This window comes from Rhopalosiphum padi, chromosome 4, assembly GCF_020882245.1.
Source record: "Rhopalosiphum padi isolate XX-2018 chromosome 4, ASM2088224v1, whole genome shotgun sequence".
NCBI classification, from domain to species: Eukaryota; Metazoa; Arthropoda; class Insecta; order Hemiptera; family Aphididae; genus Rhopalosiphum; species Rhopalosiphum padi.
The window spans coordinates 45803438-45825527 of record NC_083600.1 but is presented as its reverse complement, the minus strand read 5'-3'; the positions used below and the strand labels follow the sequence as shown (position 1 = coordinate 45825527).

General features: G+C 26.8%; 3 protein-coding genes across 9 annotated transcripts; 2 read left to right on the top strand and 1 right to left on the bottom strand.

Annotated features, from left to right (window-relative positions):
- Positions 1 to 342: 342 nt before the first annotated feature.
- LOC132930127 (uncharacterized) lies at positions 343 to 6998 on the bottom strand. Of its 5 annotated transcripts, none has more exons than XM_060995815.1 (9): positions 6895 to 6998; positions 6573 to 6796; positions 5316 to 5458; positions 5071 to 5252; positions 4645 to 4961; positions 2808 to 3002; positions 2547 to 2736; positions 2341 to 2487; positions 343 to 864 (listed from the first exon to the last, which is right to left on the bottom strand). In XM_060995815.1, exons 2-9 carry the CDS (start codon positions 6747 to 6749, stop codon positions 524 to 526), a joined length of 1692 nt encoding a protein of 563 aa, XP_060851798.1. In that variant the 5' UTR covers positions 6750 to 6796; positions 6895 to 6998; the 3' UTR covers positions 343 to 523. The 5 variants fall into 5 exon arrangements, with proteins under 5 accessions (XP_060851798.1, XP_060851795.1, XP_060851796.1 ...); XM_060995812.1 differs by having other exon boundaries at positions 6876 to 6987; XM_060995813.1 differs by having other exon boundaries at positions 6862 to 6978.
- A 231-nt stretch (positions 6999 to 7229) lies between these two features.
- LOC132930124 (ATPase family AAA domain-containing protein 2-like) lies at positions 7230 to 18700 on the top strand. Of its 3 annotated transcripts, none has more exons than XM_060995807.1 (19): positions 7230 to 7808; positions 9353 to 9436; positions 9499 to 9572; positions 9634 to 9753; positions 9831 to 10190; positions 10256 to 10489; positions 12825 to 13339; positions 13724 to 13972; positions 14036 to 14248; positions 14417 to 14598; positions 14756 to 14927; positions 15105 to 15290; positions 15378 to 15658; positions 15984 to 16384; positions 17243 to 17340; positions 17441 to 17504; positions 17729 to 17830; positions 17927 to 18129; positions 18338 to 18700. In XM_060995807.1, exons 2-19 carry the CDS (start codon positions 9360 to 9362, stop codon positions 18404 to 18406), a joined length of 3600 nt encoding a protein of 1199 aa, XP_060851790.1. In that variant the 5' UTR covers positions 7230 to 7808; positions 9353 to 9359; the 3' UTR covers positions 18407 to 18700. The 3 variants fall into 3 exon arrangements, with proteins under 3 accessions (XP_060851790.1, XP_060851791.1, XP_060851789.1); XM_060995808.1 differs by having other exon boundaries at positions 7230 to 7815; XM_060995806.1 differs by lacking the exon at positions 7230 to 7808 and adding an exon at positions 7958 to 8378.
- A 635-nt stretch (positions 18701 to 19335) lies between these two features.
- LOC132929813 (cytochrome b-c1 complex subunit Rieske, mitochondrial) lies at positions 19336 to 20325 on the top strand. Its single transcript, XM_060995391.1, has one exon. The coding sequence runs from the start codon at positions 19457 to 19459 to the stop codon at positions 20243 to 20245; it is 789 nt and encodes a 262-aa protein (XP_060851374.1). The 5' UTR covers positions 19336 to 19456; the 3' UTR covers positions 20246 to 20325.
- Positions 20326 to 22090: the final 1765 nt, after the last annotated feature.

The following is a 22090-nucleotide window of genomic DNA, read 5'->3' as shown; positions in this document are numbered from 1 at the left end:
ATACTGCAGTTGCAATAAACCATCTGATCTGTAAAAATATGCAGTAGGTTATTAATATTTTACTGATAAGTCATAACCATAAATTAATAAGGTTTATGCATATTATTATTTTAATTAGTGATTAAAACTGAATGTTCAAGAGGTCTTGTTAAAAATAGAGTTGCAATGGATTACATTTTACAAATCTCATGTTGTCTGTCATTCAAAAAATAAGAATCATCCTAAAACTATATAATATTGTCACCAGATATTTCAATTCCACTCAACTGGCAACTAAGGCTCCATCTGTGATAAAAATTCATTATTATACTAATACACCATTTACTGCAAAATACTTAGAACTAACAAATGATAAATAAAGTTTATTATATTAAAAAGTGCAATTATACTTATTGACAAAGCTCGTAAAGTAAAAAAAAAACAAAATATTATAAAGTATTTTCTTTACTTTCACAAAGTTTGTTGAAGAAATAATAATAAACTAACAATATTTTAAAAATAAAATACATAGTCAATAATTATATCAAAATTTATCTTGTAAATGATTCAAAGGTGGTTGCTTGACATTCAACAAGCAAACAGAATTCTTGCCTTCAGCACCACAGCCAGTAAATAGCATAGCACAAAGTGCAAATGAAGACATTGCTGCCCAATACTTTTCACACCACCGATTTACTAGATCTAAATTATTTTTATTTTTTAGCTGCATGTGTGCCATGCAAAACTGATTAGTTGTGTCTTCCATTGATTTACACACAGATTCTAGTACACCTTTGTTGGTAGAATGTTCCTCAATACTTAATTTGGATGTTGACCATATATTATCATATGGTGCCATTAGGTTCTTTTTTAGATGAACTTTACCTATAAAATTATTAAAATTCATATTAGTGAACCTAAATTGGTTTTATTTATAATGAATTATAATTATAATTACTTATATATACTAAAAGGTATAAATAATAATAATAAAAAAATATTATAATAGATTGAAAAATTTAGTAATACAATAGAACTTCAATAGTTGATAGAAGGCCTAATGATGTCTAGAATCTAGATTACTGGAAATTATATTAAAAGGTATATAAATTTCTAATAAATTTTGTTTCATCACTTTTGAATAAGTGATTATTTTATTTTAATACCGATTTGTACACAGTGGCAGATCCAGAAATTCATCGGGGGAGGGGGGTAATTAAAATATATCCATCAGATACTATTCATACCTACTTAATAACATACTTATTAATATTCACCATTAACAATTTATTCTTACAAACTTGTATCAATGACAACATTTTTATACTTTTATAAATTTATAAAATTTAAATATAATTAGCTCAATAGGGGGGGGGTATTTACCCTTTACCCCTCCCTTGGATCCGCCACTGTTTGTATAAACATCTTATAAGTTATTACTCTCTTTAATTATTAACTTCGAAATGATTAAATAGTATTTATATGTTAATAATTATGGAATATTAACCATATTCCATTTAATAACAAGTATATATAAAAAAAAAACACTACTTATAAAAATATTTAACACTATTATGGATACCAAGCAACATTAAAATAGAGGGAAACAAAAAGGCAGGCAGACTCATCAGTTAAACAAGCAACAAGTGTCAACAAATTACGGGAAATAAAACATATGATAGATAGATGGATTAACCCAATAAATTTAACTAGAGAACAAGATGTAACACTGAAGTGCTTAAGGACACCTGGTATATCCATAAACATCCCATGGATAAAACAGAAACTGAACCAGGCACAAATTGTAATTTTGAAATCTCCATCAAATATCTACTATTTGAATATTATCAATTTAATGAAAAAGATCAAAATAGAACATCCCATATAGCCTCTCCAACGAACATCTAAACATTTAGAACTTACTAAAATTTACCAGACACATTTTATACGGAACCATAAAATTAAAATAAAATGTGAAAATATTAAGAAAAAAAGAACTTAATGATTCATAATATTATAGTTTATTATTATATGAAGGAAAGAGTTAGATCAAATTTTCAGATCAAATAAAAACAAAATTTGAAGTTTTCAATATTATAAATATAGTTTTTATAATGAGGGTTTTAAATTACTATTTCATACATTAAGATGGGTAAAGCTAAAGAGTTGTAATTCAAAATTAAATACTATGTTATATATCTTTCATAAATCGAATATTTAAAACTAAAATAATTAATATACTGAAAAAAAATACATGTCTAACACCAGAGTTAGAAAGATATTTTTAATTAAGTTTTTATGCTTGAGAAAATAAGTTTAAATTAATAAAATATTATATGGTCATATTAAAATGATAGTCACCTTTGGCTGAACTTTCTGAAACACTCTGCAATAATGCTAAGAACTTTTTAAATGTTTCTATATGCTTGACATTTATTTTGGTTTTTTTATTTACAAATTCAGCTAATCTCTTCTGACCCATTAAATATGCATCTCCATAAGTTAGGGCTATAAATAAAATACAATAATATTAAAATTTGAGGATTAATTTTAACATTGAAACATACATTTGCACAGTTTGATTTGTACGAGTAACATAGTAGCACGACTGTCCTCTATAGAATCATGTCCAAGATTACCACATTGAATATTCATATCTAAAAAATTTTTGGCCAAAAGTTTTAATTTACTTTTATACCCTTTATTTCCATTCAAGTTGAAAATAACACTGGTGTCTATAATGTATGGATGGAATAACTGCAAAATGTATATTATTAAAAACGGTTCTTTTAAGTTAAACAATTTAAACCCAAGATATTTGTTTATACCTTTAATGCTTCCAAGTCACAATTTAATGAATGTCCAATTAAAATCGAATCTGGGGATAATAAATTTATTATATCTTCTTGTACATCTGATAAAGTAGTTTTGACATCTTTAAGTTTTGAAGCTGTGATTCCAGAATAGACAGTTAAATAATTAGTAATTTTGTTTGTGGGTTTCACAAAAGATTCATATATTACCTAAATAGTAAACATAATAAATAAATAAATGAAAATATGACACTATAAAAGTAAGTTGCAAATAGTATTTTTGATATTAAAAAATGCTGTAAAGACTAGATACGACAAACCTACAACACACATAATTGTTCAAATTTTAACAGTATGCAAAAATATTACTATATCATTGTTCAATCTTGGGATTAATGAAAAGAATTATTTATTATTTTTAAAATATAAGAATTTAGAACTAATTACTAACAGATATAATATTTTGTACTTTGAAAAATGTGGCTCATTTAAACTAACTTCTTAATATTTACATTAATATACATATGACGTGAAAGTTTATTCTTCACAATGAAATATTTCAAATCAAAACAAAGGAATATTAAATTGTCGAGTTACATAAATGCTGTTTATTTCTTTAAAACAGCGGTTCCCAAAGTGTATACCGCTGTCTTTACACAACTACTGCCTTAGAATTTTATATGGTCTAAAAATAAACCAGCCAACAGTGATGATAACGTCGTAATATTAAATATTTGTAAGGTACTGGTTTGTTATAGCCCCGCCATCCATATAACAATAAGTTATCAATCATTAACCAATATATTAGACATGGTTCTACAATTTTTTCTGACAGCTGAAAAGCTTATGTTAATTTTATACAACATGGATTTCAACATTATCAAATTAACCATAGGTATATATAATTTTGAGGACCCTAAATCAGGAACCCACACACAAAATGTCAAACCTAACTTAACCTGTGGGGTTTGGCCAAATGGGGCAACAAAAAAACGTAGAGGTACTGACAGAAATTTTTTAGACTCTTACATGGCGGAATTTATGTGGCGATCAAAACTAAACAATAGTGATCCGTTTGACACCATCTTACAAGATATAGCAGAATTTTGGGAATCACAGAAACCATAATTTTTAACATTATAAACATTTTTTTTTGTTATATTAATATATCTATCATCAAATTATTAGATTAATATTAATAAATAAACTCATTATTTTATATTTATACAATATATTTATTGTTATATGGATGGCGTGTGATTTTGTTTAAAACTTTCATTACCATGAAAAAAAATTATATTTAGGCCTAGATTATAAATATAACATATTACTGGCATTGTGCATTTTTATAAAGTTGATAACATTTTAGAACGTAATTTGAAAAATGATATGCTATCAGTAGTACAGAGATATAGTGTTTAGAATAGTTGTAAATCTAATAATTTTAAACTTTAAAATTTAAAATTAACAATATAATTATTTGATTTTTATATAAGTAATTCATCAATACAGTAGAATCCACTTATTTGGGACATCACATAAATGGGGACAACCGCTTAATAAGGACAGATTGGCATAGTCCCGAACAAATGTTCGGCTTATTAGTTATTCGGTTAATCGGGACAAATAGGTCACCGCCCAATGTGTCCCAATTAAGCGGATTCTACTGTATTTAAATCCCCATTAATTACAAACATATTGATATTTTTCTATAAATAATGACATTTTTGTATTCTGAAAGATTTCAGTGACTTAATGTAAATACCAAATAAAGGTATGTATAATTAAAATGGTACCCCAGGTGAATGAGCTTTATATGGGCGTTTGCATATAATTATTATAAACAACTTACATCTAATTGTTCATTAACAATGGAAACTCTAGTAAGTTCATTTCTACCAATAGATGTATAACACATTTCACAATCAATTGCATACATTGGACTCTCATCAGTAACAGGCAAGTAATGACTTTTTGTAAAACGGAAGCCATCCATTGTAAATTGACGTTTGTTGGTAGGTAAAGGATAATTGTGAATCATCATTTGGTTTAAAGACATCAGTAAGCGTGTTCTTGAGCAAATTTCTTTTTTCTCAACATTTTCTTTTTGTGTTGTTAAAGCTGATTCTGAGACTTTTTCATCAGTTATTGAAGTTGAATTATCAGTATCTATTGAAAAAATAATTGTATAATTATTTATTACACTATTTTCTAATTAATAAATTTTTTTGTCAAAAATCTATTTATAAATGTTCTAAGAATACAATCTAGTATTTACCATTATCAGCACACCAACTTGGGGGTAGCTCAACTTCAATAGGTGGTAAAAATTTATACTTTGAAAACATTGGCAATGAATTATTAAAATTTGATAAGTCATCTTTAGTTTTTACATCACATCCATCAATTATTAAAACACATGTTTGATGTAAGTTACATTGCATCTCTAAACTTGACCATCTAAATTTTAAAATAATTTTTTTACAAAATGACTAAGATTTTTTAACAAACCCAACAACTTACTTTGGAACATATTTTCCAGGACCATAAACAGAATATAAAATTAACTCATTTAGATCAGAAGGTAATAACGGACTTTCACTGACACCACATTCATTTAACTGTGACAATTGTCCACGGGCATTTAGTAATATTCTTGGGAAAGTCTGAAAAATAAGTTTATTAACTTTAATAATTCAATCATTTTATAAAAATGTATTATAACAATACTAGTGTATTCATTTTTAATATGTCTTTAAACTGAGTCAGTTACAGTAAATAAAAAAATATACTTTTTTTTAAATACACTTGATAATTAACATTTGACTATTAACATAAAAAAATATTAACTATCAAAACTATTTGAAAGTATCATAAAACAATGTAATTTATTCACAAAAATATCTGATATGAATTTTTATAAGTTTATACATAGAGTGTACAATTGGATTTTTTGATATACCATATTATGTATTTTATAGAATTATGATTAGGTAGATAATATTATTATTGTATAAATATCCTTTTACAGAAAAAATTTACTTAAATATAATTGTTATACTATATGAACTGGCAAAATATTGAAGTTTAAATAGTAAGGCAATAGATTTAATTGTATCTGTTACCAATTTGTAGAAAAACTAGTTAATTGGTCATTTTAAAAATAATTAATCTTGCTCATATTCATAATTTATTTTGATTTAAAGAATACTAAGACAAAAATAATAATTGTTATAAATAATCCATCCATTATGGTGATACTATTATGGTAATTGATATTATTAAGCACGTTTAAATTTAAAAATAGGCATGTATGCATAATTAAATACATACATATTTTTATTTTTAAAAACTATTAACATATATTTTTGATTATTATTCTATAGATTAATGTAATCTATATTCGTACTATTTTTTGTATGTACTAAAATAAAAAAAAATTGCATTAACAGATCTTTATATGTTTAGCACCATTTTATTATCATTTTATAAATCTAGAAAAAGCTACTACCTATAATTATTTTTTAATAAAATTTTTTTAACATAATTTGATTATTGAACATATACTAATTCTTTATTTAGACATTTAAATTATAACTTAATATAATATGAGTATATGAAAATTTTGTATAAATTACAACTAAATAATATTATATATATTAGGTGGTAAAATGGGTTGTGATAATAATATATTATAAATCATTCAGTTTAGTTGTTTTTGGTTAAAATTTATAAATGGTATAGATGTAAAATAAAACCATTTTGTAGTTAGATACTCACTTTTAAAATTTTTTTTTTTTCTTTTAAATAGAGTTTTAGTTTTGAGTACTCTTCTCCAGTAAGTGTATTCGCACCGTTGGTGGACTTAGGTTCCTCGCAAGTACGTTTTTGTTTGACGGCTGGTTGAGCGTTAGACAACAACGACGACTTATCTGTCAACTTTCGTTTGCCCGTCATATTAATTGTTGAAGAACGAATAGACCACGTGCGGAATAAAATATAATCTGTGTTCCGAGGTAAAATAGTACGAAAATAGTATTATTTTAACACTATAATAGTAAATAGTTACCGTATATTCCTTACAATCAACAGTCGTACATACCGACACCTCGGACACCCGTGAGCCGCGAATCAAAATGATCCGCGAGTCTTGTACTAACTCTTGTCGACTCTAATTGACGTAAATGTTTAAGTTAATGTTGTTATTGTCAACAGATAACGCGTGATAACGACCACGAGGTGGCAGCGAGGATTTTGATAAGAAACCCAACGATCGCGCAGTATGACCGCTGACAAGAATATTGTAAAAAGGTTTTCGACCAAAATGCACGACAGCTGAAAATTCAGCTGTTTTCCGAGCTTATTTGACGACAAATCGTTAATAATGTTATTATATAATAACAGTAATGTCATTGTTTTGTTTTCCATTTTTCCAGCATTATTGTTGCATTCCAACGTTCCAGGCTAGCTACCAGCTGGGCTTTTGCTCTTTTACAAGTCTCACCCCGTTAAAATCTAACCCTCTCGCGACGACAGCAGTCTCTTCACCCACTCGCTCGCCTGCCGCAGCAGTGCAGCACCTACTACACTACAAGTCACAGCACGAGCACGGCTGGCTATCGAAGTATCGAACCGTTCCAGTCGTCCCGTCGACGGCTCGCTCTCGCGGTGCTCGAAGACAAGTGTCACACCGTCGTGCTGGTGTTGCGATTTGCGACTGAAGTCAAAACTCGCCCGTGTACACATCACTCGCTTGTCGCGCCGCATCCCAAGAACCCCAAAGTTCTCTACTGACGACGACGACACCCACGGTATGCGACCGTCGACGTCGCCGTTCACCAGCGCCCAGTCTGCGAATACCTGACGTAGAAATCCAAATTCCAACTAAACACTAAGGCCAGCAAACCCCATCACCACTGCGAACGGACGCGCGCTCACCCGTCCGCGCAGGGTTGGCCGCTGAGCTCAATCACCAACGAACGGCCGGCGACACACCGGTCGGACGACTAGTGACTAGTGAGTAGTGAGTTAAGAGTTTGAAACGGTTTTTGGCGGAACGATTTCGGGAGGCTCCCCCCCTCCACCTTCCGGCGATGCATGTGGACCACTAGACCACGACTTGTCGTTGTTATTATTATTATTACTATTATTATTATCGGTTAGTGTAATAGTGTGTGCGAGTGCGTGCGCGAGTAAACGCTGTCGAACACAATAGGCTAAAGCAAATTGGCGGAATTTCTCGACCGACGTACACCACTTGCCTCAGTTTATTATTATTTTCCTTCGACATTTAGTTTGCGCTACATTTTTGTCTTGCTCGATCGATTTGTGCCACGACTAACCATCGTTATTTGCTCGAGGTTTTCTCTATTTAATCTATTCTGTGATTTTACTATAAATTTTATTTTTACGTGTTGTTATCAACGAGGTCGCTGGCCGCTAAGTAAAATGCACTCGGCACCAACGTATCTGACGAGTGACTGTAGATAGTGCACGAATTTCCGAATAATCACTGCAAGTTGCAATGTGCATTGCTAGCAAATCGTGAGTCGTGACGTTACTTCGTGTGACTGCATTGGAACATAGGTAGGTTTTTTTTTTACAGTTGCAAGACGATCGATTGTTATTATTAACATCCTCGTCCGTCCAGCGATGTTGCAGTGATCTTATGTTGTTTTACACTGATCCACTGACTACCTGCTGTTTTATTGCAATGTTTATTTTTGATTTATTGAGTAGAAATAGTTTTCTGTTGTTTTGATTTCAGCATAACATGTATACCTAAGCTAAGTTTAATGATATTAGTTTGTATAATCGATTATCCAATTGGCATTACTAAAATAAAACCATGTAGATTTTGCCTAGAGACCTGTTTAACATTGATATATCCATGTTTTAAAATAGATTAAATAGGTATTCATAAATTCTTCCTAAGTTAATAAATAATAACTTATAATTCTATAAATGCCTGTAGAATTCAATTTAAGACTGTTACTTCAAATTTGATGGATAGAACTTTATTTATTTTTAGTTATAATTCATCTATAAAAAACATTACTCAAATAAGTTTTATAAAATCTAAATTAAAACAGTTTTAATTAAAGGTTTATCCTCTACCTCTATCATTCCTAGAAGGTTAAAAAGGCAATGGCCAAGAGATCTCCTCAACACCTAACTAAAAAATAAAAAAAATAAAAAACATTAACTAAATAAACTCAAACCCTAATTTCTGGTCAGGTGGCACTGCTGGGAGCCTTCCTTCTCTTGTTATTTTTATATGTTACTTATTTACTCTGTCACCACACTTACTCATTATACACTTATGTATAGATTGTAAATACACTTATTTTTAATAATAATAAAAAAAAAAAAATACCTAATATAAAAACTGTAATTACAGGTAGACAGGTACTATTGTTGTAGTAATGTTAACTATAAGTTTATAACATTGCATTAAGAAATCCAATAAATGATGCAATCTGTACACAACTTTTTTGTACATATATCCTATTGTAATAAAAATCATTTAATTCAATACGTTTTTAATAATTTGTTTAAAGATACATAATGAGAAACCGGAGTAGATTTACAAGTCAATCTGATCAATCTGATGATCAAATTTTCACACCCGTGGTTCATACAAGGTAAAGTTACCTATATTATATTGCATTACTGAATTATAATTATTGATACATATAATGTTTAGGTCTAAATTTTCATCCATGCATCATACACGTGGAAGTAGTGATCGCCATGAAGGAGATGATTCAAACAATATAGGTAAAAATAGTAGTATAATTTAATGTTAACTTAAAATTATTATTTTATTTTATCAATACAGAAGGAACTAGAAGAAGTACCAGAAAACGAAAATTAAAATATGAAAATTATAGTGACACTTGGATTGTTGGTTCTCAAGCACTTAAAGGTTATCCAAACATGGTAAATGAAGATGGAGATGGTAAACTTAATGTTATTTTCATAACTTATTGACAATAATACTCAAGCATATGTCTAATAAATATGATATTTATTTAGTTCAACGTAGAATTACAAGAAATTATAGATTGAAACAAGTAGTAGATGATGATGAAGAGGACGATGAAGAAGATGATGATGCTAATGCTAATACTGAAGTTAATGCAGATAATCAAGAAAATGAAGAAGAAGAAGAAGAAGAAGAAGAAGAAGAAACCAATCATAACTCATCACAAAGTAATGATTCTAAACAAGAAGGTAAACATGTCTCTATTTCAACTGAAATTAATGATAGTCGTCCAAGAACAAGGAGAGCTGTAGCTGAAGCAAGTGATAAATCTAATGACCAAAATATTGACAATGTTGATTTATATACTCGTATAAAACGCACACGAAATAAAAATCAAGCTAAACCTAATAGTTAGTATAGTTTATACTATAAAATTATTAAAAGTTAATTTATTTTGTGTAATTTAATTTAATAGTTGCCACGGAACAAAGCAGTGATGAATCCATGAGTTCTGAAGAGTTGAATAACTTGAATATTGAAGACTATTTAACATCTATTAATAAGTTAAATGGCAAAAAAAAAAGAAGGACTATAAGATTAAAGCAATGCAGCATCAGACAATCCAATCGACCAAGGTATTATAGATACAGTTTGCGAAAAATTAAACCTACTGTCCAAAGATTTCAAATACATTCTGAAAAAAATACAAGTAAGTTTTATGAGTACCTTTTATATTTTATTTAGTTATTGAGTATATTTGAACATTTTTAAGCTTAATTATTTTTTTATAGTGGAATCCTTACTATTCAAATATTCTCATATTCTAATTAATTTTAATTGGCACTTTAATTTTTCATAAAAATTTATTAAAACAAATCTATTAACATATTTTTCATTTTACATACTGATTTATTGAGTATAATAATTAGAAAAATCCAACAAGACAATTTTTACGTTAAATTTGTTTTTGATATTTATTTTGTTATTAATTTAAAAATTAATAGCTATAGATATTTGTTATTTACACCATAAATTCATATTGATATGACTCAATGAAATTTTCAATATATTTTATGCCATTTATGGGCATTTGAGGTTTTTATATATATATTTTTTTAATGTAAAATTCAACATAAATTATTCTTACATAAAATAAAATATATCAAAAATATGATCATATGTATTTTTATCAGTGTAAATTATTATGTAATTCTTGGAAATTTAATACAAGATTCTGAGTTTTTTTTTTATTGGCATTTAGGAATTTAATAAATAAGTTTATGACAGTCTTTATCAGTCTCATGATTGAAATTAAAATTTTCACCACATTTAATATTCAAATGTTTAATAATGATTTATTTTCAAATAATTGTAACAAAATACACTATAAAATTCTTGACTTATAATTTAATAACAGCTTGTGTAATATTATAATATCTGTAATTTTTTGTTGAAAAAAATAGTTCAATCTATTGCATTATCACTAGAAAAGTTAAATAAAATATCCTTAAAGATATAGCTTAGTAATAGATTATCATTTAGAATCATTTTTATATGCAATCATTTATCATTTAATTATAATTTTAAACATCTATTACAATTACATTCAATGACTTGATCCACTCTACACCTAATATACACCAGACCTACTTCCCTAGTTTTTAATTTAATTTTTCTTTTTTTATTGTTTATAATTATTTAATTTTATCATATTTTTCAACTTTAGAATTAACCAGGGGCGTCATTTCAATATTTTCTAGGGTATTGCATAATAATGACTGGCCCTATAATTATAAAACTTAAGTATATATAAAAAAAAAGGCGCTCGCTAGGTAACCCAACTCGCATTTAACATATTTTTTTTATACTTTATAATTTATATAACACAAACTATATCCACTTTTGTTAACATATTACTTATTAAAACATAAATAATCATAATTCACATCAATTACAGACTCGTAAGGGTCATAAATTTACTGCCTAGTTTGGGCCAAGAAATGTTGTAAAAAAAAAGCCCAAGCTTGGACCATAAAAAGGGGAAAATCATCCTAACTTTTTAAAAAGCCTGTTCGGGTCCAAGGATATGTTTCCTCCCCCCCAAATAAGCTACTGGAATTAACTTACATTCTTTATGATATTAACATCATCCTGTATATATATGTTATTGATTTTTAAAAGATGAAAAAGATAAAAATTTTGTCTGTCGTTTCTTAGTAACTATATAAATATTTATATAACAATTATTATTTTAAGTATTAACTAAGTATTTATTTTTTATATATATTTATTCGGTAATTAAACTGCATAGCACAATTTGATAAAAGTAATGTATCTTTATAATATATTTATTAATCTTTGTTATGTATAAAAATTTGTACTATTTTTGTTTTATTGTTACATAATTAAAAAATGTATTACTTAATTTTGGTTCTACCCATATTTTTAATGGATTTTATCATTTATTGTTTTAAAATAATTAAAAGAAAACTATATTCCTGACTGTGAAATTAAATGATTTTTGTAGTTTATAATTCCACTATCTCCAGTCTATGGCCACCCAAGTACCATTATTAGTTTCTATTATCAAATTTATTAATAAACATATTATTTTTAAACACAATAGTATACATAATTTTTTTGGGGGTAATATTTATTTAAACAAAATACATTTATAATTAAGAAGACATATTATATATATTATAATATATATTATTATATATATTATATTATATTATTATATATATATTGTAAATTTATTATCACAGTAAATTCACATATTATAAATGTTAAAGGTATTAATATTATCAATGCTTTATTTTTGACTTTTATTTAAAACAATATGTACAATTTTAAAACTCTCATAACTTGTTTTAAAATTGCAATAATGAAAAAATACAGTTAATATTCTTACCTCTCATTTTATATTGAGTTAATTTGCTTGTACATTAAACTAACACAAAATAGGTTCTGCTGAACCCAAATTTCCACAGGCAGATATTAATTATTATTTAGTTTCATATATTTTTATTATTTATTTATAGGAGCTATAAAAACTCCTTCAAAAATGGTGAATGGTCCGAGAAAACGTCGTTCTTCGTCTTCATCGGATTCAAGTTCCTCTGGTATATCTGATAATGATTTAGAGACATCTGTCAACCAAACTCAAGTTATTAAAAAACCCAAAGGTCACACAAGAGATGATAAAATAAAAAATAAAAATAAAACCTCTCTAGAAGATATTAAACCAATTGTAGTTGACAGTGGTATTGGTTTTGATAATATTGGTGGTTTACAAGAACACATTGACTGTCTTCGAGAAATGGTTGTTTTCCCGATGATTTATAGAAACGTTTTTGAAATGTTTGAACAACATCCAGCAAAAGGAGTGATTTTCCATGGACCACCTGGAACAGGCAAAACATTGCTTGCCAGAGCATTAGCCAATGAATGTAGTAAAGGTGGACAAAAAGTATCATTTTTTGTACGTAAAAGTGCTGATGTATTATGCAAGTGGGTTGGTGAATCAGAAAGACAACTTAGGCTGCTTTTTGATAAGGTAAATTATAATATAGTGTTTAATGTAAAATATATTTTTTTCATACAATGTGATACAGATAATCAATATTGTAGTTGGGGTTAAGTCTTTATTTTAAAAATAATTAATTTTTATATTTTTCCCTGATTTGATACCAAAAATAAGATATTTATAACAAATAATTATAAAAACTAATGTTGGCTAGTTACAATATTTTATGAATTTTATGAATATTATATAAAATTAACCCACAGATTTTCGGAGTTTAAAGTTCCTATTTTTGTAAAGAAAATAAATATGAACTATTTCAGTTCAATTTTTAATTGCTATATTTATTATTTAAAACTAAAAATATAAATTTTAATTATTTGTTTATTATTTTTCTATGTATTTTTATACTTTCAGGCCAAAGAAATGAAACCATCTATTATATTCTTTGATGAACTTGATGGATTAGTACCAGTACGTTCAGGAAAACAAGATCAAGTACATAATAGCATCGTTACTACAATGTTAGCTATGATGGATGGATTAGAAAACCGTGGTGATGTCATTGTTATTGGTGCCACAAATCGTATTGATTCTATTGATCCTGCTCTTAGGAGACCTGGACGATTTGATAAAGAGCTTTATTTTCCTCTCCCAACAGACAAAGTAACATTGAATAATTATATTAATTTGAACGTTTTTGTCTAAAATTAAATATTTTTTTTATAGGACAGATTACATATATTACGTATTGTAACTAGTAAATGGAAGAATCATCCAGCAAATGAAACATTAGTAAAACTATCAGAAGAAACTGTTGGTTACACAGGTGCTGATTTGAATTCTCTGTGTTCTGAATCAGTATTGCAGGCATTAAATCGTACATATCCACAAATTTATAAAACATCAAAAAGACTACTCTTAGATTTAGAAAAGATTCTGGTAATATTTATTTTATTTTATTAAATATAATTAATTAATTAAACAAGCACATCTTCTGTGTTTTTAATTAATTATTATTGTAAACAAAGCTCTTAAAGCAATAGACTATTTTAGGTTTTTAGTTAAAAACTTTACTTATAAAATATTCTAATACAACATTCATTTTAGGTGAAACTTGAAGATTTTGAAAAAGCTATGAGTAAAATTGTACCAACTACTGAGCGCAATGTTGTACTAAATCCTAAAAAGCTTCCAAGTATTTACCGTCCATTATATGAAGGTGTTCTGAATGATTTTATATCCTATATAAGTAAAATCTTTCCAGAACTCAAATCTCAATCAAATCAAAGGTAATGTACATGAATATATATTCTTCAAAATAAAGAGGTATATTTATTATACTGTTATTAATATATCTATATATATATATATATATGTTTATATTTTTAATTGTTATTTTATTTTAGCTATAAAAAATATTAAATTATTATTTTATTTACATATTAGACTGAGAGTAGCAAAAGCTCCTCGCCTTCTGGTTCACAGCTTATCGGATTCAAAAAACGTTTTGGTTATTCCAGCGCTTCTACAGCATTTTGAAAATTGTTATAGACATACATTAAGCTGTACAACATTACATAGCAATTCTGCATGTTCTCCTGAGGAAGCTATTGTACAAGTAATACTATTAAATACTTACTCTAACTAGAACATAATTATTTTTCATGATATAATACATATGTTTAATAAAATACTTAATAATAACAATATTTTTTAAATTAGTATCATATTGTTCCTTATGATTATGCATTTTATTTTTTGTTTGTTTACTGAATATTACCTTATTTTGTTTCAGATTTTTAAAGAGCTTCCTAAGCATCTTCCTGCAATTTTATTTATTCCAAATATAGGTGAATTTTGGTCCAGTTTAACATATTCATTACAAAAACTGTTCTTAGAATTATTGGAATCATTAGATATTACTCTTCCTGTGTTTATATTTGCAACATCACTTTATGATTTCAAGGATTTACCAAACGAAGTAATAAATATTTACGATATAACTTATATTATGTTCCAACTATAAATATTATATTTTTAATATAATTTATTATTATTGTTTTTACAGATATCATATATATTTTCTAGTGATAAAAGAAAATATTGTATTCCCAATCCATCTGAAAAAGATATACAATCGTTATTCTATCTGTTACTTGATAAAGCTCTTACGCCACCTATTGTAGTTAATGAACAACCATTAGAAGAATTACCTATTGCTCCTTTACCTAGTCCTCCAAAACTAAGTGAATCCGAATTAAAAAATATTATTTGTCAAGAAGAAAACACGCTAAGAGAACTTAGAATATTTTTACGAGACATTTGTGCTAAACTAGCTCGCAATAAACAGTAAGTTTTATTTATTAATGATTATAAACAATTTTTTTTAGCTATACTTTTTTGAGAAAGTTCTTTTTAATATTTTAAATATTTATTTAAGATAAAAAAAATATAATTTTTTATATTAAAATTTTAATTTTAGTCAGGCATGTTTACTTACTGTAAATACTTCCACCAAAATGGACATGAATATATAATATTCATAATGCTATATTTTTAAAAAATGCTTTCAAAAAATCAACTAATACATTTTAGAAATTATATTTATAAAATTCTTATAAATTTCTGGATATGAATTAAATGATACAAACTAATCTGTTTATAACTGTTTTAGATTTTTCATGTTCACAAAGCCAGTTGACATAGAAGAAGTACCTGATTATTTAGATATTATCAAGGAACCTATGGATTTAGAAACTCTTATGAGTAAAATTGATAAACATAGCTACATTTGTGCCAGAGACTTCTTAGATGATATTGATCTTATTGTAAGAAATGCGTTGGAGTATAATCCAGATAAAAGTGCAGAAGATAAACATATTAGACATAGAGCTTGTTCTTTAAGAGATAAAGCATACGCTTTTATCAAAGCAGAAATGGACTCTGATTTTGAAGATACTTGTCGAGATATCAGAGATAAACGCAAAAAGCGTAATGCTACTGAGATTGAACAAACTTGTGTTCCTGATTTCGTACATACTATAAAGAAAGAACATCAAATAGTAGATAAAGATGGTAATTACTAATTTAAATTTACTTATTTTGAACTCTGAGCTCCTCAGTAACATAGCATTTTATTACGAATAATTTATTTCTCTATACCTGGTGGATGGCAAACCTTTTGAACACTATATGCCAAAAATTACCTTCTTTTTTTTTCGAGCGTGCCATGAAAAATATTATATATGTAGTTGTACTGATTAATGTTTACTGAGGTAGGTACATAGTATGAGTGTTTATGGCTTTTATCGATTAATTATCATTATTTAATTTTATACTTGTAAAAAATGTAAATATCTTAAAACTAATTTAAATTGTAGCTAATGGCCATAGTTGCCGAGTTTTATATGATCAATATAAAAAATAATAATAATAATATATATATATATTGGCAGTTTAATCTAAATAAATGTATATAACATACTAAACACCACGGACTAAGATATATTATATCTACTATATCTTAGTCCGTGCTAAACACAATATTATATATTATTATTTTATCTACAGTTAAAATTGAATAAGCGTTATTGACCAATAAAAGACATGTGCTCAAAATATTTTTACCTATTATATATAGTAAAAATATTTTAATTTTTCGAGTGCCATGGATTTGCCATCCCTACTCTATACTATACTATATTGAATATATTTTTAAAAATATAATTTTTTTTATTTAACACAATTTCAATTTCAAAGCTAAGTTTCTAATAAATGTATAATAATAAATAATTGTTGGTAGTTTTACTTTAATAGTAAAATTGTCTCGTTGATACATTTTTGTATTGTCACCCCAAATACCTCGTGTTTATTTATCTAGATATATACATTTTTATGTAATAAGAAAATAAAAATACATCATTTTATTTTCAGATCATAATGAAGACAATAATGGTAGAAAGAAAAAACGTCGTAATATGTGGCAAAAAGGTTTAACCCCTAAAAAGAAAAAATACTCAAAAAATTCCAAAGTATATAATTTTTATTAATTTTATTCATACTTAATTTATTAAATTTTATAAATATTCTATTACTTTATCACATTCTAATGTTTTACTCCAATTGATTTAGGAGCTTGATGACAATACAGTCAACGAGAATACTAGTAATCACACAGTTAATGGAATCGAAAGTCGTAAGTGCTAAATAGCTAATATGTATATTTTTTTTTAATAAAACTGTATTTAAGATTATTCATTTTATAAATGTAACTATATTATTGGCTACTTTTAGTTTAATGGTAAAATTTTTGTTTTTTTATTCATCTTTTACTAAGCACTCAAATATATATATATATAAATGTGTAATTATATCATAGTTTAATACTAATAGCTACAAATAAAAAATGTGTATTTTCAGTTAATGGAGCTGATGAAAGTAGTAATGATAGCAACCATTCTTTAGTATGGGTGGACCGGTCAACTTCACCTAGTCCTACACCTAATGAAAATAACCAATTAGGTTTGTAATATTTATAATTAAAACTCATAATTTTGGTTTCTTATTGAAAACTATTATTTTATTATAAATAATGATTATTATACAATTTTTTTATAGTGTTGTCAATACCAGTCATTATCAAACAAGAACTTAAAATTGATAAGAACTTATTAAATGCATTCATATGTAAAGATATTATGACATTTTGGGAGAAATTCGACAATTATAATATTGATGATGGAATTATCGATTTGTTTTCATTACTCGATAATAAAATTAGTCAGTATTTACAAATATGGGATCGATCCACCTTAGTGACGGTATTACTTTTAACTTATTATATTATTACTTACGTTTAAAAAATTATAAAAATTATATAGTTGTACAGATCGTTTGGGTTTAATAAAACTGTATTTTAACCTATTTATAAAATACATTTTATATCTTGGCTTTAAAAGTGCTAAGTTCATTTCTTGGATAATGTTTTGCTGTATTCTGTGATTAATCGTTTGGATTTTTTTGTTATAGGAATTAAAGGCAGAATTTGAAGAATTTAAACTTCAATACATTAAAGATCTTGAAGAAAAGAATTTATAAATATGTATTGTATCTTACTGTACCAAACTGCCAAAGACATTTTTAGTTAAACATCATATTACATGGTAAATTATGGTAAATAGGTATATATTTAAACTGTATTAATTTTTTATTGGTCCTGAATCAGTTTTATACTGCCATTTTATTTTTTAATTTATCTGATTATTATTATTATTATTTTTTTTTTTATACCGAAATATTTAATTTCATGTTTCCATAAATATAAACTTGTAACTAAAATGTTGTTGTAATCTTAGGCATGTTATAAATTTGAATAAACTAACTGTGAATATATTTAGCTTTTTATTATTTTCTAAAACAACAAATCTAAGAGTTGTTAAAACTTAAAAATTGATTTTCATTTATTTAAATATATGAAATTTGGAAAAAATAAAATGAAATTTTAGAATCACTCAATAGCTGACAATTCTTAGTCAAAATATAATAGAATAATGAAATGTTTTATCGTTCATTCTAGATTCTAGAAGGAAAAGTACTCAAAAGACAATGCTAAACGACATTTATATTGTAAGTTGTTACAATAAACAAACATGATTAAATAATTTCTTCATGTATTCACTTAGGTAGTCATGACGTTAAATCTTGTAAATCACAATTTACAATATAAAAATTATAAACTTAAATAGTATTCACAGGTATCTTAAAATAATATTTTCATGTCGAAGGTTTATTTTATTCATATATATATATTTATGGTGCTTTAAACATCTGTTGCACAGAATAGTAAAGTTATTCTGCGTCTGTAGTATCAAATCCTTATCACAACTCGGGAGAACTAGTATTACCCGTAGCTCGCGTACAAATCATCCGTCCTTGCAAGGTTTGGCCCTACTGTTTTCGAGGTATCATCTAAGACCGTGGTTACCAGCTTGCTACCATATATTTATCATAATATCATATGTATTCGGAGATAGTAGATCGAAGTATCGAGTAAGGTCAGCCCCAGTTTTCGACCTTTTTTTTTCGGCAACGGTGGTGAATTTAAGATTTTCTTTTCATACGTAGTATTATTATTACAACTCAATAATCATGTTCCGTAATATTTCTACTGCGGTGAAAGGGTGTACCGAAGTCGTGGCGACCACATCCACCAAGGCGCCGTGCGCAGGTAAACCGTCTAAACAAACCGTACCACCTAGGCCGATCTACCTGACCAACTTCACCTTGCAAAGTAATCTGTTATCCAAGAAAGCATTAACTGCAGTTACCGCGACCCAAATTCGTTTGGTCCACACCGATTTTAAGGTTCCGGATTACAGCGCTTACCGTCGTAACTCAGTGAAGGACCCGAATACATCTAATCGCGACACCTACGAAAGTCGAAATGCCTTTACTTACATGGTTTTGGGTACTGCCGTTACTGGCACAATGTTCTGTGCTAAGGCGATCGTTCACAAGTTTGTCTTGTCAATGGCACCGGCCGCTGATGTCTTGGCCATGGCTTCCATAGAAGTTAACCTTAATGATATACCAGAGGGCAAGAATGCAACCATCAAGTGGAGAGGAAAACCATTGTTTGTTAGACATCGTACAGCCACAGAAATCGAAGCCGAGCAAAATACCACTCTGGCTGAACTCAGAGACCCGGAAGACGACTCCGTCAGAGTTCAAAAGCCTGAATGGCTAGTAATCGTTGGAGTATGCACTCATTTGGGTTGTGTACCAATTGCCAACGCAGGAGATTGGGGTGGTTATTACTGCCCATGCCATGGTTCACATTATGATGCAGCTGGTAGAATTCGTAAAGGACCTGCACCAACGAACATGGAAGTACCACCTTATAAATTCATTAACGATAATACACTTCTTGTAGGTTAATGTGTATATTCAAGTTTTTGTCTTTAGATGTTGTACGTTGTTAACATTTTTTTAAATATATGTAATCCTGCTATCTGAAATTTACTTTTGTTTTTAAAATTTGAACATGAAATCTTATATTAATGTTCAACAATATGTAAATTGTGATAATAATTTCTTGTAATTTCAAAAACCTAGCTAAATTTACTCCAAATACAATATTGTATAATTTATCAGCAAAATGAAATATAAATAAAAAAATTATCAACACCAAAATTGTAAATGTTTGTTCTAAAACACAATTTCACAATAACAAATGGTAAACGTGCTCTTTTTTAATGAATGTGCCAAATATACAATGCCATAATTAAGTTATTGTAGTCATTGAAATAGATGTGTTAACTTTGAATTCAATGGTAAATCATTGCACATGAAAAACAATTCCGAGCAGTCTTATTAGCCTTTATTAGTATATTACTATAAGTACCTTTATTTTATGATATATTTATATTGATTTTATAATTATTTATTTTACTATAAGTAATAGTAGTAATACACTTATACACTAATATAAAAGATGGATTCATTTTTGCCGAAAATATTAAATTTGTTATATGTTATTAATATTTAACTATATATCATAATAATATATTATATCTATACAATTTATTAACTTTTTAGTCACTTACGTCTTACCACAAAACAGTGTATAGGTTTGTAGTTTAAAAGTAATTTAAATATTTTGCAAAAGTTAATAGTTATAACTTATTATGTATATAATATATTATAATAATTAATAATATGTGTAAAAGTATCAAATCATTCAAATTTATACCAAAAATTATTTTTGAATTAGGTACAAAAAATTACTATAAAATATATAATCATTATCTTTATTTAAGAACATTTTATAAATTTTTAATTATGAAATAATTTGTATATTTTCGTGATTTTGTCAAAATATGAACTTCATATACTTATAAAAAAGTTGTACAATTGTATCTTTAATAATGTTTAATATACATTAATCTATTATAACAATTTATAAGGAACCTTGAATTTAATTTTCAAGATTTTTGACCAAGCAAACAATTTTTACCTATACATATCATATTGAAAAATATTTAAATGTCTATAAATAGTTTAAATGATTCCATATTTAAAAAATACTAATATAAACATTTGGTACTAAGTATCTATAAACATTAATTTATACCTTTAATTTTTAAATACAATAACATTATAGATATTTGAAAATTGAAATATTCACCAAATTTTTATATTAGTATTTCTATACATGGTATATATGGTACCTATAATTTTTAAAACTGTACAACTTTTTTTCAACGATTTATAAACAAGTGAAATTATTATTAATATATTTTTTATTTTTATTCCATACGGCATACATTTTGACAAAAAAATGTTTAACTCTATTAAATGTTAAAACCTTGAAAATTGAATGTATCTAAGGTTTTTTATATGTAAGTTACTATTCATTTATCTACCAATTAAAAATTATCAAAAATAAATACAGTCAAAATAATTTTTAATGAGTATTTAAAATTAGAATTTTTATGAATTAAATAAAAATCACGAAAATTTATAAATTATTTTTCAGTGAAGAATACCTAATATTATTAATATTCATACTTTAGATTTGAAAGTGTTATATTATGTTTCTCGTTCTCATAGGTTTTTATTATGATATCATCGTGGCATCGTCCATCGCCATCACTTAGATATACGATAGATAATAATGTACCTATACGTCATTTTCTAAATTATAATACAAGTCTCGTTTTAGATTTTGGTTATTATTATTTTTTTTTTTTTATTAAAACTATAATATTCATTACCTATCAT

Coding starts and splice junctions, on each gene's coding strand:
- LOC132930127 (XM_060995815.1), bottom strand. CDS start 6,749: ATGACGGGCAAACGAAAGTTGACAGATAAGTCGTCGTTGTTGTCTAAC. Junction 5,253..5,315: donor CCTGGAAAATATGTTCCAAA/GTAAGTTGTTGG, acceptor TTTAAAATTTAG/ATGGTCAAGTTTAGAGATGC. Junction 2,737..2,807: donor GTGACTTGGAAGCATTAAAG/GTATAAACAAAT, acceptor TACATTTTGCAG/TTATTCCATCCATACATTAT.
- LOC132929813 (XM_060995391.1), top strand. CDS start 19,457: ATGTTCCGTAATATTTCTACTGCGGTGAAAGGGTGTACCGAAGTCGTG.
- LOC132930124 (XM_060995807.1), top strand. CDS start 9,360: ATGAGAAACCGGAGTAGATTTACAAGTCAATCTGATCAATCTGATGAT. Junction 13,973..14,035: donor TTCCTCTCCCAACAGACAAA/GTAACATTGAAT, acceptor TTTTTTTTATAG/GACAGATTACATATATTACG. Junction 17,341..17,440: donor AATACTCAAAAAATTCCAAA/GTATATAATTTT, acceptor CAATTGATTTAG/GAGCTTGATGACAATACAGT.